Consider the following 19,681-nt stretch of genomic DNA (forward strand, 5'->3'; position numbering starts at 1 on the left):
TGCATTGATAGTAATTTAATTTGTTTGCTATCACTCCTGGGCTTACTACAAAACATGTTTTGTTTAAATAGCATGACTATGATAATCATAATCTTTGTAGGTTCATCCAAAATCCATACAGAAAATGTGTAGGTTAGATTAAGAAAATGCCAAAAATAGACCTTTATTCTTTTCCCCATGGAATAAAATACATCACCATAGTCTGTTAGATCTGACTGATAATGTAACATGATAATATAAATAGGTAATGACAGTTATGTTCAATACAGTAGTATGCAAATCTATATTAATCAGAACAAATATTAGCTAGGCCGTTACATCTCAGCAGGAGATATTTACTTAATTACTCAAGTAAAGGTTTTTGCACTACAGGGAATAGGCTTAACGGCATATCAATCAAACTGGTGTTGGATTGTTTTGATAAGACATCTCAAAAGTTTAATAAGTAATGTTTTTTTTTTATTGTGCACTCAAGGCAATATTAATCACACTGGTGCTGGTTTATTCATTTATTTTAAGAATGGCCTTTATCTGTTTTTGCAAATTAATTTGAGTAGGCTACTTAGTTACTTTCCACCATCCAGACCATTATAATTCACAATTATAACAGACCCTTTAGCCTTAACAACACTTATTGTTGTGTTATCACAATATTCTTTAATATAGATTTTGGACCACACACCTGATGGCGGAAGCTCTGTGGTATATTTAAAATGACCATTTCCGACAGACAAGCGAGTCATGCGCAGTGAGCCGGCGGGCAGTGAGACCAGGCGGAATGTGATGCAGCAAGCTAGCTGTCGTTCAGTGAACAGTTGGTGCTTTTTATTCTCACCGGAGAGAAAACAGCTGATTGAAAGCTTAACGTCTGAGTCTATGTAGCAGAGTGACTCTGAAATATTAATTGCGTTTCTTTTTCTCTCTAAATGATGTGGTTATAATGAGGTGAGGATGGCCAAGCGACCCGGGACGGACGACAGGATGTTGACTTCGCCGACCAATGCGACCATACTTCGGGATTCTTCCGATTTGAACACCGGGGACGTGAACATGGACTGCAGCGACGGAGCCGCGGAGGTCTCATTGGAAGAAATCCTGAAACTGTACAGCCAGCCGATAAACGAGGAACAGGCATGGGCGGTGTGTTATCAATGTTGTCGGACTTTAGCGCAGAAATCTCGGAGGAAAAGCTCCAAGTCTTCCGGTGCTTCAGCCGTCGACTATCCGAGGAGGATTGAGGGACCCGGGGATGTGAGGATCGGGAGAGACGGGACTGTGAAACTGCACTTTGAAGACTGCACAGGTAAACGAACCATGTGTCGGGATTTACACAAACATTTGTCTGGTTTGAGTAACTGCGCAGCTAAAACGACGAAGACTGCTATCTCCACAGGCTGCCAACAATAAAGCCTTTTCCTTCACATCAGTCGCAGGCCAAACGAACGGAGCATCCCTACAAAGAGGCCATATTGTTGTGACTGTCTGCTTCAAGCCATGTGGTGAATTTGTTTACAGACGCCCGATGCGGTTATTAAAATACATTACAGATAGAAAGCTGTATTATCAATTATGAACCTACGTTGTTTTTTTTTATCACGATATGATCTAATATTTGCATTATAAACGGGGCTCATATTATTGCTTCATTCAAACTGATGTGTTCGAAGGCTGGCTCAGAATGACTGCTTGGGTTTGTGTTTGAAATGATGCTCCCGCAGCGGTCAGTTGGCAACAGTAAACAATGAACCATGTGAGGGATTCAAACTGCAGAGCACCTTGGGTCCAGTCCAGAGCAAAGCAATACCAGCATCAAGACTACAGTGAAATACTGGCAAAACAAACCAACACCGATGACTCATATTGCTGCCTTACAGCCCCATTATTTGTGTTGTGACAGTTGGGTAAAGGCACAGATTAGTGGGGGCATCAGAGCAGGTGCTTGGTGTGGGTTAAATGCACCTGGTAGATTTTAAACCCAATGGAACCACGTTTTAATATAGTTTGGTAAAAATAGTAAGCTGGAAGCTTGCATGCATATGGGCTGCATATAGTAGATCCACTAAATTCTGATTAGTGAGGTCCACTTTCCTGCTGTTTTGTGTTCCTACTTGACTATTTGCCTCAGAGGTGAAACGATGACTAGATGAGTTGATCAGTCCATTGACAGAAAATTAATCTGCAACAATTTTGATAAGACATTAAGCACAAATGCCAGGATTTCACTCATACCAGCTTCTCAAATGCTTTAATATTTGCTTGTTTTCATGATATACTTTTGGGTTTTGGGCTGTTGTTAGAACAAAACCAGCAATGTGAAGACCCTTTTCACTATATTCTGACATTTTATAGACCAAACTATTAATTGTTAATGAAAAAAACATTTTCTAATGCACCTAACAACACGCTACCTGTCTGGCCTCACGGACAGGGACAGGCAGAATGTATCAAATAATTCCAGTCCGAATGACTAGGACCCTGCTGTCTTGTAATATAGTTGATGCATAGATTTACACTTGGGGTTGCAAAGCTGAAAGCAATCAACTACTGGAACAACTACCATTACTCTGGGTCTCAAAGGCTTTCTCCAGTACACCAGGTGCAACGAGTGTCTCAAAGCCTTTTAACTGCATTCCATTAATATGTGAGAGATAAAGCTGGGTGTGGGAGGAGGTGTGGCTGTCAGCATAGCCTTGGCACTGAGGTTTTATCCTATCTCTCCTGGGAAGTTATTAGCCACCTTTTCTTCTTAGTTTCCCCTCCCCTGTTTATACCCCCACATAACGATCTCACTCTTGAGCTAACTCCTCAGTCCAGCTTTCCCTCATCCTAGCATATTTAACCAACCAGTTATGTTTGCTGTTTGTGGAAATTACACTCTCAGTATAAACTGCTATAATTCAGCCTGTGCTGCTGAGAGAGTCTTGACACTGCTAAAAATAGAATAAATGTGACGATTAGATGCACAGACTTTAGAAATCTGATGAGTTTGGAGATTACACAGAGAGTCCTTTGCTGTTCCTCTGGCTAGTGGCTGAGGTATTTTGGGACAGCTCGGCCATGTCCTGATTCTTATTAGGCCTGGTGATGAGAGAGACGTGAGACCTATTAAGCTTTCAGTAGCTCGGCAGCCAGTTTTAGAGGTTGCTACCCCAGCAGAAAATCAATGCTTATGTAATCTACGTATGTCCTGTACATGAGTCAGTGACAAGGTGGCATTTTTTTGGCCAACACCCAGACCACTAACACTGAGGTCTTCAAGTCACTCTTCTCACTGCTTGTATCAAGATGTCATCTCGAGCCAAACATTGCAGGAAGTGTGTATTTTTGTGAAGCATAGTAAACAGAATCAGACTAATAAGCAGCACAGAGTCCAAGTCAAGTATTTATTTTCGGCTCAATTGATACGAGATACACGCTGCTCCTGCTGCAGTCCGATCAATTCACACACAGCGCGGGGAAGAATATGTTCACTCCCACGCCACTTTGCCTAGAAAAGGGCCTGAATGCTGCATCAAGATGAGGCTCTTGTTTACCTCCAATATTTTCAATGATTCATATACAGTGCAGAGGATTTGTTGATTTGGTGCATGTAAACTGGAATGTTATTCATAGTTGATCTGGTTATTATGTCATTTGAAAGGGTTTAAATAAGGATTTACAATCTCTTGTGTATTAATTTCTTAGATTAGAGTAGACATGGGTAAAAGAATATCCCTTTTTAAAAAAATTCAACCTTGTAGAAAAACCTTAAATCTACCCATCTGTATCCCACTCTCTGTGAACCCCTTTTTTTTCAGCAGCCCACAGGTTGGCATTTCTCTGAATAGGATAGTCTGGGTGACACTGCACACTGCTCCAAATATGCCCACTGTGACTTACTCGGTCTAGGAGAGACCAGGGCCCTGGCCAAGCCATCTCTCCTTGGCTGGGACAAACAGAGGATCTAGTGTTTCCCAAATGAGCGTTGGTGGATGAGTGTTTATTTTTTGCTCCCTTCTGTTAGCTGTAATTCATAGTGACCTGCGCATACCTGAGCTACACTATGAAACAAGTATTTTCCGTGAATGTCTCCTTAAGCTCTGTATAGAAAAAAAAATCATAGTGTGTAGCCACAGCAGTCAGAGTAGTCCCTTTTTTTAATTACTCAATCATTTCCTCAATTGATAGGATTTTAAACTGAAATGGCACTTATATTAGAGAGATGCAATTAACTCATTTTACACTCTGGACTGGTGTCAAAGTCTGCAGATCTATCTCTCTATTTGTACTTTAACCCCTGACGTTACTCTTACTGGCAGTTACTCTATGTTCCAATCACTATTTCCTAGTGATTAGCTGTCAAAAGTAAAAGTGCATGTAAAAATAATAGAGTGTGGGAACGATATTCTGTGTGTCAGCTATATATGAAAAGGGAGAGAGAGGGGGAAGACATGCAGGAAATTGTCACAGGTCGGACTTGAACCCTGGAACTTCTGCGTCGAGGAATAAACCTCTAAATATGTGCGCCTGCTCTACCAACTGAGCTACCCCGGCACGATATTCTATGTACTTTTGAGCTCTTGCATGAAAATCCAGATGTACAGGCTTTCATTTTATCTTTTGTCCAATAAGGGAATGAGAAACTTCAGGTTTTTCCCATCCATTTAGGTTCCTGTGATTTGTTGTTGTTGTTGTTGTTGTTAAGAAAAGGCTTACTTAAAAGGTCATGGTTAAGGTTCTTTATTTTGATTTTCCATTTTGAGAGAGGGCAATGTCTTTCTCCCAAGTATGAGTCACAGTCATAGCCCTATAACCAGCCCCCGGTGGCAGGTTTTGACACCTCAGTTTGCCTCAGGCAGTGTTCAGTGTCTGCAGAGAAAACATAATCATTAATTCACTCAGTAGTTTTACAGACGTCTTCAGCTCTGGAGAGCAATCATGCTTTTCAGCTCCCGCTAAATTTAGTCTTGTCTCCATTCCCAAGTTTAATATTTTATGTTTTATAACACTGTATGAGGTGTGTTTTCTGTCTTGCATGGTTATACAGAACATGTCCACAAATAATTTAGAGGGTGTGTTTGCACAAATGAATAACTATCCAGTGTTTTATGAGTGTGAATAACTCTTAATTTTCTGTCATTACAGATAAATACCAACCTGCCCCCACATCATTAGAGGTAAGTTTCATATGACATGTCACATGTCTATTTAATTGCTACAAGTTCAGTTTTAGAAAAGAGTTTTCGTTTTCAACAAGTGCTGGTAGAGTGGTTTGCTGTTTTTTATTTTTTTATTTTTTTATTTAAACTAGAATGTTAATTCAGTTATCAGATTACATTTTTTCCACACCACAACTGTCATGCATTATTTAGTTCGTTTATGACAAAAGTATTTCACAAACTGTTTTCACAGCTTGCCCACCACTGGATCTACTAGTGAGCAATTGTACCACAAGTAGGCTGGTGTGGCCTCTGTGTTGCAATGATATTGACAGCCTTGAGAAAAAAAATGTCCTCTATATGAAGCCAATACAAAAGGACATTTAAATGAACATTAACTGATTATTAATGCTGGTGAAAAGGGATGGTATTTTCTTGTGTGTAGTTTTCTCTTTAGGAACTTGTAGACATTCCAATGCTCAGCAGCAACATAACGATAAATTGTTTCCTATCCAAATGTAAGAATGACAACCTTTCAAGTGTTTGTCCCAGCGATTGAGCCCTGACCTGTGATGCACAGGAGTGAGTGGGCATCACAGTGAGTGGGAGTGAGATCTGTGCAAATAGCACTCTCTACTTTGTTCTATACTTACTGTGCTTGCTGCACTTTGATGCAGAAGAGCACTTAAGAGAGACTACGACTTCTTCTCTTTTTTTATTAAATGCATTACTTTCTACATTATTATACACTCATCACCGAAACCACGTGAAGAGGACATGTGTCCAGTGTCTGTTAGGCCAAGCAAGGTACACTGTATAATCCTGGGAGGAGAAGTCTCTCTTAAAGGTTTATTATGTGTACATAGACTAATTACACAGAGAGTTGTCTGTCAGCTCTGAGCAGTCTGATCGGCCTTCATGTTTGCGTATTAGTTCATGTGATCACAGGCATGCACAGTGTGTGTGGTTTTGCGTGGCTTAGTTGGAAATATAATTCCTCTACCTCAGCTCACTCTTTCCTTTTCTTTTTACACTATATTTTTGCTAGTTGATGCTGGGTTGCTACTTGCATCATTATCTTTGGTTGTACTATGTTTCTACGAATAAACGGAGTGTGTCGCCTTGTTGTTTTGTTGGAATTGGAAATATCCAACATCTTGCACAATGGCTATTTGTGCATCAGCATGACAATCCCACAGACACAAACACATGGCCAAACCTCGAGGACACACCTGTTTAAAAAAATAAATAAAAAGTCTCATGGACTGACAGTTAAAGCACAGATATAATTTATTGTCACGGGAGCTCTCTGTTAGTGGCTTGTTTTAGTCGCATGCTAAAAAAACAAAACAATGGCAATGTTGGCCCGTCGTTCGGTCCACCATTTTGGTCCAGACTTAAATATCTCTACAAACCTTCATGGCAATCCATCCAATAGTTGTTGAGATATTCATGATCCCCTGAGGATAAACCCTACTGATTTTTGATGATGCCCTGTCTTTTCCTCTAGCGCCACCAGCAGGTTGACATTTTAAACTAAGAAGGTGAACATGGTTGACATTGCACTTGCTAAACATAAGCATGTTAGCATTATTATGAACATGTTAGCATGCTAAAGTTAGCATTTAGCTCAGAGCACAGTTGCCTCACAGCAGAGCATGGCTATAGTCTGCCCTGTTTGATTTGTGTTTGTTTTTATGTGCTCAATGTAATTTAATGTTCTTGGAGAACATTAAATGGAACTATAAATTCACCCTGGTGCTTTTCCTTGGCCTAATTATATTCAGATCATTTGGAGTAAATTGATTTAGTGCATACAGCAACTAACACAAACGTTGTTTTACTCTTTTGATTGATAATACACAGCAGTGCTCTCCCACTTGGTCACATCTTGGCCATAGACCTGCGTCCCTCATTTTTTGACATTGTTATTGAGATGACCCACTTTTCCTCACTTACACCATAGAACCTGTGCTGGGTCATCTCAAACAAGATACTGATTTGTTACTTGCTTTAAATCTGGTCATGAGTAAGCTTCTCTCTTGTAGTGCTTTATTGTCACCTTCATGGCTAGTAGTAAATATATAGTTTTTGTGAGGAAATTTGTGAGATTTGCACCTTCTGTTGTAGCCTTCAGGACAAGCTTAACCCAGTTGGTCCTCAGTTAAAGATTAAGGTGAGATTAGTTGTAGTATCCTATTACAGTTCTCTAGTTTTCCAGGTCTGCTCGGCTCACTGTAGCATCATTTTGGGCCAAGACAATTAGTTTGCCAGCGTCATGCACGAGGTGAAGCCTTGGATTTTGACATGGCTCCTAATAGTTTCAGTTGTCGGTCAGCAGATTGCAGTTAAAGCAAGAAGTCTAAAGGTTTATTTTCTCATTCTCCAAATAATATGGACCCGTCATTCACCAAGTTTGAAGCGTTGTTTAGTCACAGACTTTTTTTTTTTCATGTTTCAAAGTTAAATTCCAGATTCAAATCGGATCACCATTCTCACTTATCCTTTTTCCAGACGGTTATAGGTTAGATTTATTTGGCTGTTTGGCTCAGATTCAGCGGAGCAGTGCATAGTTTTGCATGTAAAAAGTGTACAGTAATGGCTTCCATGCTGCAGCTGGTTGAACAGGGGCTGAACGTGTCTGCATGTGAGGCTTCTGTGTTTAGTGTGTGTTTCCTTCCCTGCTTATACCAGTCACTGCAGGCAATGAGCTCTGTCTCTACAAAGACTGTTTCTTACTCTTGTCAGCTCTGACTTCAGACTGCACATTTTAAGAGGGAAAGACATCTTTTTTTTAACATAATTTTTAATGATGGCTGCAGATTCTTTTGCATGTGTGTTTTTTTTTTTTTTTTTTTTTTTTTTAAATGGCTGGGCGATTTAATCAGATTTTCTTAAAAAATATTTTCAATTGCGATTTTGGCTTCCAACGATTATGAAAACAAGATGAAATTATTGTGCCGCATTCTGTTGTGAAAGTTATGCTCTTGTTTTCTCTCAATAAATTTATGAATCCAGCGCACCCCTTCCTTTACAGTGGCATGCTTTTGGCTGTTTTTTGTTCAGTTACTTACTGGAATATGTTGAATACAGTATAGATTACTAAAATGTATATGTTTTCCGTAGGTGGTGGCCATGCACTACAACATATTTGATGTAGGACATCTGTGCAATATTCAACGTTATAACTTTTTATTGAGAGGGAATGTGCAATATATTGGTGTAGTGTATCATGCAATATTCTTTGTGTGTTTTAACTGTAGTTTGTTTGTACATGTAAATGTGGTGTATATAGACTGTGGGCTGTCACATGTTTTCTTGATTGGCCATGACAATAAAGCTTATCTTAATTTATTTTGGTCTACTTTTTTTTTTTTTAATATGTTTAGTAGTTTTTAGTAGGTTGTGGAAGTGCACTAACGTTAACTTACAAAATAGTTGATATTATTTATTTTGATCAAATTTTTAAATAATTTTTTAAAATGAATATTTCTTTATTCATCTTTATACATTTCTTTTCTTTTTTTAGTTGAATTATATTTAAAATTCAAGAATTCAGTTCGGTTTTTAAAGTTCAGTAATTGAAGTTTCCAAAGTCAGTGAGTAGACCTGTTAAACAATCGTGTTCTCAATATTTAGATTTAGATTTTTGCCATAATCGAGCAGCCCTAGTGTTTTTTTTTTTTTTGGGCCAGTTGTCTGTGGTTTTTGAGTCCAGACATACAGTAGTCCCCTGGAGATTGGCACCCAGTTTGGTACCTGTATGCCTGACATTTACCAGTGACGTAGTTATATCCTGCTTTTATCCTAATTAATCAATTGTTTTTTGTGGCATTGACAGCTACACTTAAATGCGGCTCATATTACAGCCCCCTAGGGTTACATTTCTGCCTATACAGGGATATTCACAGCAAGCACTTAACCACAGAAATGCAATTTATTGAGTAGTCTGAGCTCTTTGTGTCGGGTTATTCTATTTATTTAAGAAATCTATTTCTCATTTTCTTCTGGTCCAGTCAGGCCTGAGATATTAATTGAATTACCTTTCAGTCTGTCAAGTTTACAAGGTTATCAGATCTTTTATCACATGTTCTCAGTAGCTGTTAGAAAGTCCGGTGTGGTGTTTGGGTTAAGACAATTGGGTTTTGTGTGAAGAGCGTGTTTTTCTCCTCACAGAAGCTGCCTATCAGATTTGTGTGGAGTTTAGAGCCACTGTGGGTATTCTGACAACATTTTAGGTCAAACTGTTGACTAAACTGTTGTGCTGTTGCAGCTGATGAATAATGGCTGTAGTGAAATAAACTAGACTCTGTGGGTTTGCTGTTTTGGGAGGATCATGTTTTTGGCACATACAAAAACTGCTGTGTGCACCACCATGTAATGCTAAGGCTATTTGAGTTTTATCTGGAGATGGTTTTTGTTTAAAATATATTTTCTCTATCTAACCTGCATCTCCAATATCAGCTTTTATGCCTATATCACACTGGTAGTTTGAAATGATGACACATGTCAGTGATGGCTCTTTGATGCACAGGGACATTTTCTCAGTCCTCAGCTGACTTCATATATGAATGCAAAGCGGACAGTTTTTGACCAGGAGATATGAATGGGCATCATCGCGTTCTGTTCCACTATGAATAGTGATGCTTCAGACTGGAGGAGGCCCAGAATCCGCTCTTGCAGTGAAATACCTCTAGATTTAGCTCTGGTTATGTAACTGTCTGTGTTGTGATGGCTTTGCTCTACTACTGCAGCAAACGCTGAAGGCTGCTTAGCTGACTGTTTTGTGAACTCAGATGGTCACAGTATTGCCTTGGGCTGCAACTACAAAGGCAAGAATGTGATTGTGTTAACTCCAACCCAAAAATGATGTCAGGCCTGTTTGCTGTAGTCTGCAAGAATGCAGATGTTTGCTTTCAAATGAATTTTCATATATTTGAAAAAGGCTAGAAAAGGATTTTCATCAGTTTTTATGAAGCACATATTGTTGTATATTTTGGGCTACTATAAGATTCTTAGTTGAGATACACCGGATGGATTATGGGTAACTTTAGCGTCTGTTGTTGGTGTTAGCCATGCTGCTGTAAGGACATGTTGTGGGGCTAAAAAACGGTAAATATTCCGTCGTAGTATATAACACATATTGTTCACAATGACACTTCCACGTCCTTCCCTCCCAGACGTGCCTTAGCTTTAACGCCATCTTAATCTGAAGTCACCTGCGATGGTGCAGATCAGCATGTCAGTTCATCAGCTCTAGATGTTGGCATATCCATAGACATCAACATGACAGCTGATATGTACTGTGTATATCTATGCTGTGTGGTAAAAGACTCAGCAGCACATAAGCCTGACTTTTTCCTTTCTCCTGTGTTTGTGTTAAAGAGCATCATTAACGTTCACACAAACGACTCATTCTTTCTGCGTACTGGTTGGCTAACTGATGCTTTCCCCATTATGGTTGCTCCTCTTGCACTGCTTGTTGAGCCATCTTATACAACTGAGAATATGTATATTTATATTTTTCAATCTAGTATTTTTTATTTTTTTAATTTTTAGGATTATTTGTCCTTTCAGTTTGCCCAGTATGAATTAAACTGGCAGTTAATCAGAGATTTTCTTCATTTATTTAACCTTCGTCTAACCGGAGGTAGTCATATTTAGAATGAATCACTTTTCAGAACAAGTTCTGGTCAAGAAAGCAGCATACACGGTAAATGCATGAGTTTTAGCCTCAACAGAGATAGCATTTATTCTCCAGTGACCAAACTTGCTTGCTTGCCTGTCTGAGCTGTTTGGCATGAGAGCACACCAAACAGATGTTTTTAATTATATGCCCCTGATAGTCAAAAGGCCAGTGTTTTGCCAAGTGCTTGACCCATTTTATGTGGTTAAGTGGAAAAAGTGCTCTTAATTTTGAGTGGGCACAAATGTTTTTAGAAAAAAATCTGTATTCATTTGTATGATTCGGGCGCTGCCCGAAACGTCCGTTGTGTGGCAAGGAACTATCAAATTGGAGTGCTGTCCTAGTAGCTTTATTTATGATTATTCACTTTTAGGATCCAGCACCCAACCTTCAAAGCTTTTGAAGTATACACGCAAGTTGAGTGTGCCCAGTCCTATTTTTATTTTTTATTTTTTATTTTTATGATTTTATCCATCATTTAAAGTCTTACTTTTATAGAGTTTAGCTATTTTGTACTGTTATGCTGGCCAGCTCTAGCAATTAGGATTTGATGTGAAACGCAGCGTTCCTTCAGGAGACAAAGGTTATTCAGGAGTAAAAAATTCTCTTCCTATGCGTCATTGATTGTCAAGCTGATGTCTCTGACACGGGTCTTCATGTGAGAAGGAGATTTTGTAGTATAAAACAACTCATTGTTGGAAAATATGAGCAATGATGTCATGCACAAGCTTGTTGGCATCATTATTTGTTTGTGGAGCGTGAGAAACGTTGCTTCCGAGGGAGGAATATTCTGAATGGATTTTTTGGGAGTATTTTTTTGTGACACACAGGGTACTATTTTTTTTTTTTTTTTTTTTCGCACCCAGATGACTCATCCTGCTACATTTCAGCATTTGATGCAAATATAGGCGATTTTCTGTCACCTGTGGTTGTCCAAGACCACAGCGATGGGAACATATGAGTGTTTCATCCACCGTGGCAGGCTTCCACCTATCCTGGGTGGAGCCTGGTTTCAATTAGTGGTTTTGCTACCAAGCATTTCTGCCTGTGCCTGAAACCCAGCAGTGGATTTTCTGGCTGTTTTTCCCCAACTGTTTATCCGTATACTTGTTTCCCCTCCTTCCTCCTTTGCTTTGGCTCCATGCCTCATTCCATTGAGTCACAGGTCTTCAAATGAGATTGCAGGAAAACCTAGCTGTAATTTTTCTTCTTTCTTGGATGCTGCTCGCTATCGATACTTAAGATGCCTCTTCCTCATTCCACCTGCCATCAGCTCATAGTGGACTTGATGTCATTCTTTGATCACAAAATCATGAAGCTGTTGCAATACTACCGTGTTGGGAGAGTTATACAGTCTTCACTTGCATTTTTTTCTAGCCATTCATATCTGGACTTAACTGTAGTTGTTGAATTGAGTCTAAGCTGTTATTTATGCTCTGGAGCGCCTAAAGCTTGGACAACATAAACCAGATTATTGTACAAGGTTCTGTAATTAATACTGTATTGAACAGCGAGCCGTTCTGTACCAGGCAGTTAATTATTACAAGCCATTTTGTGTTGGCAGGGAAATTGGATTTAAACAATAACTGTTAATCTACCCATGTTTTGTCAGTATAGCAGATGTCCCTTTTAAAGGTGCAATATGTAATACTGACAACTAGTTTTTAAAATAGTTACTGCAGTACAAATTCAAAATACTGGAGAGAGTCGTCTCCCCCGCCACCTCCTCCCCAGACTCGAAGTTCACGTTGGTTGCCAGGCTGATACCGGAGCATCCACAACAATGTTGCTAGACGCTTGTCTCACATAGCCAGACATTACTCCACAGCGGAGTAGCTAACGTTAGATGCTGGCTATATTAACAGTCATAAAAGTCCGTGCTCACGCGGAGCTCTGTACCCAACTGACAGACACACTTTTTCAGCTTAGAATTACCGTAGGAACTGCTAAAAATCCCACAACCTCGCCATCCTCTCCACACGCCAGACAGACACACTTCCTCGGCTTAGAATTATGATAGGAACCGCTAAAAATACCACTACCTTGCCGTCCTTTTCCACCCGACTGAACACACTTTATTGGCTTAGAATTACGGCAACAATCGCTAAACACGCTGAACAGGCTACACGTTGTAAACCGCCGCGGCTGCTTGCCTGGTCCTCCGGTAACGTTAGCAGTTAGCAGGGTTAGCATGGCGGCGTTAGCCAGGACCAGTCGGGATCACTTCACTGGCTGTGTCTCAATTGTTTTTGCGAGTAACTAACTCGGGTACTCTAGCTATATAATTCAATGTGAGTAGCTACACAAATGTTGAAATTACATAAAATGCCCGTCCCTAGTAGCTGTGATAAATTAGCCTGAAGCTAATGCTTACCTGTTCAGGAGGAAATTAGCCAACTCTGCGTCCTTTTGGGCTCTAAGCTGTCTCCATCTTTCAAATACATCTCCAATATTTACCCAGACAGGTTTGTTACGTCTCTCGTCACGCAACTATTAGAAACATGCCATTTTTTTTGTCGGGTAAAATCAATCTCCGTTGATCCTGTTCGTTGGTTTGCTGCTTTTATGGCTGTACTAACCTTACAGCTGTAGCGCGCTGGGTTTACGTTTTTACAGGTATATCTGGCAACCGGGCCTGGCTGACAAACTGCACAGTTGATAACAACAAACAGGCCAAAACACGGAACGGAAATTTCAAAAGGAGAAAATACTGGTATTAGCATTGTTGTCAGAAAAGATAGAGTATTTCAACTTAGCATGTTTCCTTAATATTTGATGACGCATTGGAGTCATTTTTGGGTTTCTTACAGTAAATATATTACATATTGGACCTTTTAAATGTAAATCTAGTCTAATGCAACTGCTTAAATTACACATGGATACAAGAGGATTTTCCACACTTACATTTTGTTAATTCACTGTACCTGCCTGGTCCAATGTAAACCCTTGCATCCCTTTGGCCCATGAGTGACACCCCTTGTGCTGTCTGCACAGCATTCCCTAGTCTCTGCCCACTACAGTGCATGTTGTCCTACAGTTGGATTATAAGGTTACATAATAAGACACTAAGGAAAAGGATATATATTGGCCCTGGGACAGGATTATCATCTGCACACACAGATGGTTGATACATGATAAGAAGAGGAAAAATTGGATCAATAAGTTGGTGTCAGAACACTCAGAAGGCTGTTGCTACTTTCACGGTATTGGTATTTTATGTTAGCCTACTGATGCTGTACATAGATTTATAGAAAGATGTTGAATAGGGAGTAGAGTTAAACTGACAGGTCAGGGATTGGATCCATAAAGAATAGCGTTTTCTAATGATACAAATTCAGAAATAGACCTACCGTCCTGCTCAAAAGTGTTGTACGCTTAACTCTTTTGACACGACGAACATAGTGAAGAAATACAAATGTTCTTGTTTATTTTTTATTTCTACCAAGTTTTATTATACATGATTTCTCTCTCACAGCTCTTGTGACTTTAACACCACGAACATGAAACGACCCAACTGTCCTGTTATAGACGTGACTGTTTTTAAAGCTTCTCACCTTTTGTAATGGTGAAAGCTAAAGCGGTAGAGACAGGCCCTGTTAGTCAGGTGATGTAGAACTGTGATGTCTACACCATTTTAAATGCAGAGATGAAGAAGACGTAGATAAATATGGAAGTGGATACCAGCTTATAATTTGAATGTAATAGGCTCCCATTTTCACTGTTAAATGTAGAAACAATGCAACATGTTGAGAAATGTCATGCTATTTAGAAAGATCAATGTAAAAAAAAGTATCTATAGGAAACATAAGTGAGTTTAGTCCAAACGTGAGGGGTGGCACTTTGACTCTACAGTATTACTACAGTATAGTCAGTTATCTAATGATTTTCCGCCTCTGTACCTGCAGTCAATAATCCCGAACATGCTCAGTCAAAGCCCTTTCCTCAGTGCGCTACACTCCCAGACACCACAGCCCAGGTACTGTTCTCTGGTACCTCACCCAAGCATAGCCAGTCATGCCTGACAACACCAGCTCCACCCACATCAACACTGTGTTTATTCGGACACCTCCCTTTTTCAACAATGTTGCTCCATTCCTTTCTGAATAAGAACATACAGTACAGTAATGACGTAATGCAGCAGTGAGTTAGCCCATCATTTTATTTTTATACCTCAACAAAGCAAATTCAAAATGGCTTTAAGGTGTTGCTTGTGCACAAACAAATAGATTGCAGCCAGCAGTTTCTATCCTCATTCAAATCCTGTGCAAACCTTATAGCCACAACAGTTGTACACTGACATACCTCTCTTGTTGGATGTTGTAGAAAAATGATGATGGGCACTCTATAATAGATCACTGGAAATAGGAAAAAGGATGCAAGTATATTTTCTTGCTGTCTTAGAGTGCACTGTGAAGCTGTAATGCTGTATTTAGGAAAATACACTTCATTACATGACTATTGGATCACGGAAAAAAAAAACTCAACTTAACTTCAATGGCAGTTAAAATATAAGTGCTGGAAGTAGTTGAAAGTGTCAGTTAAAGTTGAAGTCCTAAAAGAACATTTATTCCAAGTGTAAAAACCAAAAGAAGATTTTTCATTTCTTTTATTATTACTAATTAACTAAACATATTTGATCAACAAAGGCCCAGACGTCCGATCTAATTGACTAAGAACCGATAGCTCTAGGCACTCCTTTGGAATCCTTCCTCGTGAGCTTCTGTCCTGTGTAGAACGTTTAGCTCCTCTTGCATCCACTTGTAGAACAGAGATCAGTGGTTTGATTAAATCAAGAGGGGACAACTTGTCATTCTGCAGTGAAAGAACAACTTTGTCTCGTCCTAAACCGGGTGGTTGTTTGAGACATTTTGGAACAAGCTGCAAAAACAAAGGTCATACCCTGCTTGTTAATGTGGGGAAGCAGTGATGAAATAAAATCATCCCCAGATTATGGTAATAATCACGCTGTTTGGAGGAACACTGTGGCCTCGTTTCACATCTGGTATGAGGACATGAACTGTCTTCTTGTCTGTTCAGGTAAATTGAGTTTGTTGTAGATATAGTTGATATAACAGCAAGTGAAAAAATGTCAGTGGACAGGAAAACAAATATTTTACTACCTTGCTAAATTATAAATGTCCCTCAGTTTCCTTATCTAATTGTCAAGCTAAAGAACCATTCATTTGTGTGTATATACTAATTGTTCATATTCTAATTATTCTTTTTATTTTTTCATATCTAGCTTAGAAGTAAAACATCTGATATTGTGGAAGGCAGTGGATGTCAATCTTAACTAGACCCCATCCTGCACCGTTATTTTTTTTTCTTCCTGTAGAACCTCCATTGGACCAAAGTCTATAAAATTGATATTTTCCAGTACACAATAATAATCCACACCATCCCATTTGTCCATTGTCCCACAGGTTATTGACTCACTCGGTGTCATGATTTACAAAGCTCTGGACTTTGGCCTCAAAGAAAACGAGGAGCGTGAACTCAGCCCGCCGCTGGAGCGCCTGATCGACATGATGACCAACACAGAAGAAACCGAGAGTGACCCCTGTCCTGACGAGGGCTACGAAGCCACAGAGGAGGAAGATGAGTGCGAGGAGGAGGAAGAAGAGGAGCCCGTCTCTGCCACCACCACTTCAGTCACCAGCATTCGCAGCTATCGAGACCTCATCACGGTAGGTTCTTGTTGGGGAGATTGCGGATTGATGAACGCTTGATTTTTGTGTGTGTGTGGGGGGGGTTCTTCAAGTTTCAGTAAGAGGCAACCTGAGATACATCAGGTGTGTTTAAAGTACAATCCTCCCACTCGGTCACACTCCCATAATAAGTCTATCATTTACTGCAACATTTTGATCAGTCATGTTTTTGAGGGATCAGACTGACGCATCGAAGTTGTCATAGGCGTATTAAATGTTCAGATTTTTATTTTGCTTTGACTATTTCCTCCTTTTATCCCATTTTTTTTTTTTTTACATCGGATCTGTTAAGTCCACATGTAGTCATTAATACACCTCCAAACATATTCCCTTGATAGGTGTCTGTCATGCTGTAAATTCCCCAAATAGCTTTTGAATGTGAAACTGGCAATTATAGCTGTGTAAACACTCTGGTAGTTGGGGAATAGGCTTAGAAACTTCCATAGCCCATTCCTTTCATATAATAAACCCTGGTGTAGAACACAAACATTAGGTCTGTTTGCTGCCAGTGCGTGTCTTGCCTTGCCTGGCTCCTAATTTCTCCAACAATCATTCTCTTGAGTATAAACTGCAATATGTTGGTATGACATGGCTGGAGTAGATAACTGCACATTCCTGACTGACCTCCTTCCTTGTACTCGGCTGTTCTGTCAGGCAGAGGTAGGTTGGGTCGATAAGAGTTCAGCAAGACGTGAAGCTAGCAAAAGATGACCCGACTTGTGAGTGAAGCATCCCACTAAAACAGGAATAGTTAGACGTTGAATGTGCTGAATGAGTTTCCTCATTGCTTTGGTGAAATGTAGTGAATTTAGCTGTCAATCTGGAGTTTGGATTGTAGTCCCTTTTTTAATTCTGACTCATCAAATGCTGAAATGTGAGGTACATACTGATATAGGTGGAGTCTGTGATTTTGAAGAAAGACATTTGAACAAACAAATACACCACTCCCAGTACTCCTTCAAAACATTGGCATGTACCAGATTTAGCATCCCTCCCACTGTCTTCCTCTGTACATCCATGGCCTTTCCCCTGTGCACAAGCATGAACAGAACGTAGCTTGTTTCCCATTTACAGATCCAGGGCAGTGTATAAACACTGGATTTTCAGTGCGCACAAAAAACAGACAACTGTTTATTGGATTAGAATTACAGACTCCACCTTTGCTTTCCTTTATTTTTTTGCAAAAGATAAAGTTTCGTGCTTGATACAGATTATCGTTTTTAGCATAACAGTGAAAACCACCGATGTAGCGTTATTTTAAGCATGGACGTAAAGACTCCCTTCTCACGCATCATGAGGAAGAAGACACTTTTTGCTGAGTCAGACATTCCTGTGGCTAGCCAAGCCCATCAGGAGAACGTGAGAATATGTCACTCGTCTGGTTTTCTCTTTTGTGTCGAGGAAAATAGAAAAAAGGAAGATTCCTACTTCATTAGAAATTTGCATTGGTGCCAGATTTTTAATGGGTTGGGCATTGCAAGTCCCACTATAACCCATCATATGTGTTGTTTCACCTTTGAGTGAAGAATGCTTCCACAACATACAAATAAAATGCATTATGTTAGGTTGACTGATGTTTTTTAATCTAAATGTGCACATTTGTTTTCCTTGTTGTTGGTCTCCAACCCGGATCATGGCTCTGGCCAGCAGCTGCATAAAGCTCAACTCAAGCCCCTGTTTGGTCCAAGATAGCTTCTACATCATGATAAATGACCAAATGGGGCAAATCCCGACACTTAAATCATGACAGTTAAGCTAGAGAGGCTGTAATGTAACATTTTCTGTCACTCACCAACACTGCCTGTGTCTTTTACACCTTCACCAGGATTATTTCTTACCAACGGGGGTTTATCTCCAAATTAATGTAGGACCTCTCAACAGAGATATTGCTGGCTAACCTTAGCTAAACAAAGTGCAAATGCTAACTGAGTTAATTCACTAACACAGTACTGGTTAACGATAAAGATCTAGATTAATTGAGGCATATCAAATTTGGCAGTTAGCGCCACCTCCTGATGATGATGATGATGATGATGATGATAATGGGAAACATTGATAGAGGTGGCTAACAGTTTGATGGTTTGTTAGTTATTGATAACAAAAATGCTCTTTTACAATAAAATACATGTACTATGCTAAAGGTTTGGCACCAGTGATGTATGTGATGAGTAAGGACTGTTCCTTCATTTGAAGTTTCCTTGCTTTGTGTCACTGGACATAATTTGGCAGCTCATCCATTACTCTGGCAGGCAGCTTGTGTTATCAACAATCACAGTCAAATACCATATGGGTCAGAGCTTTAAATGGTGCATATGTGATGCTAGTGAGAGGCAGTGTCTCTTCATCTGGACAATCAGGTTCATGCTGTTAAAAGCTCTGGTACTGTTTTTAGCCATACTAGAAAGAATACTAAAACTAATGATATTCCCATCAGCCTCAGCAGTACTATGGGTTTAATGCTTATTAGCAAATGTTAGCATGCTAACATGCTAAACTATAAGATGGAGAACATGGTCAATGGTATACTTGCTTAATATGACATGTTAGCATTGTCATTGTAACCAAGTTAGCATGCTGATGTTAGCATTTAGCTCGTAGCACCGCTGTGCCTCAGCTGCTAGCATGGCTATAGACCCTTATAGACAAGCCAGACCCACATCAAGATGTTGGGTCTGGGAACTCACCATTAACAGAGCTCAATCCGAGGGGTGGGATAAACGGTTGTCTTTCAAATTCCCTCTGCACGCAATAGGATAGTGCTACAACCAACCAGAGCAACGCTAGTTGATAGATTAAACTTTTGCCGTATCCGGTCGGCAAAACTCTGAACACATCTTCCTTTTTTAAGAATGACTTCAGTGCCGTTCTTTGTTCTTTTCTCAAAGAAAAGCTTAACTCCAAGTCTTCCAGAGTCGTGGCTAAAGCCGATTCGAAAGACCACTGTTCGCCAGCAGCAGCAGCCATCTTCTTTGTTTTCAAGTAGCAGGGAATTCACGTGGAACTGTTGCAGCTCTGCCGTCATGATGTTAAGCCCACCCACCGACTCTATACACGATGTGATTGGCCTGACTAGAGTTTGGTTTTTCCAGCTCGCAAGCCAACGGAGAGTTGCTAGACTGACCCTGGCTGCAAATTACATTTGCTGCCGC

At 39.9% G+C, this 19,681-nt stretch overlaps 1 protein-coding gene across 4 annotated transcripts in view; it reads left to right on the top strand.

Moving 5' to 3' along the window:
• The first annotated feature begins 761 nt into the window (after positions 1-761).
• spire1a (spire-type actin nucleation factor 1a) overlaps positions 762-19,681 on the top strand; it is a 35,008-nt gene continuing 16,088 nt past the window's right edge. For all 4 annotated transcript variants that reach the window (XM_035992814.1, XM_035992815.1, XM_035992817.1 and 1 more), the window contains exons 1-3: positions 762-1,303; positions 5,125-5,156; positions 16,248-16,511. In XM_035992814.1, the coding sequence (XP_035848707.1) occupies positions 952-1,303; positions 5,125-5,156; positions 16,248-16,511 (648 nt within the window). In that variant the 5' untranslated portion in view covers positions 762-951. The remainder of the gene's footprint in view (positions 1,304-5,124; positions 5,157-16,247; positions 16,512-19,681) is intronic.

This window comes from Sander lucioperca, chromosome 16 (assembly GCF_008315115.2).
Source record: "Sander lucioperca isolate FBNREF2018 chromosome 16, SLUC_FBN_1.2, whole genome shotgun sequence".
In the NCBI taxonomy this organism is placed as follows: Eukaryota; Metazoa; Chordata; class Actinopteri; order Perciformes; family Percidae; genus Sander; species Sander lucioperca.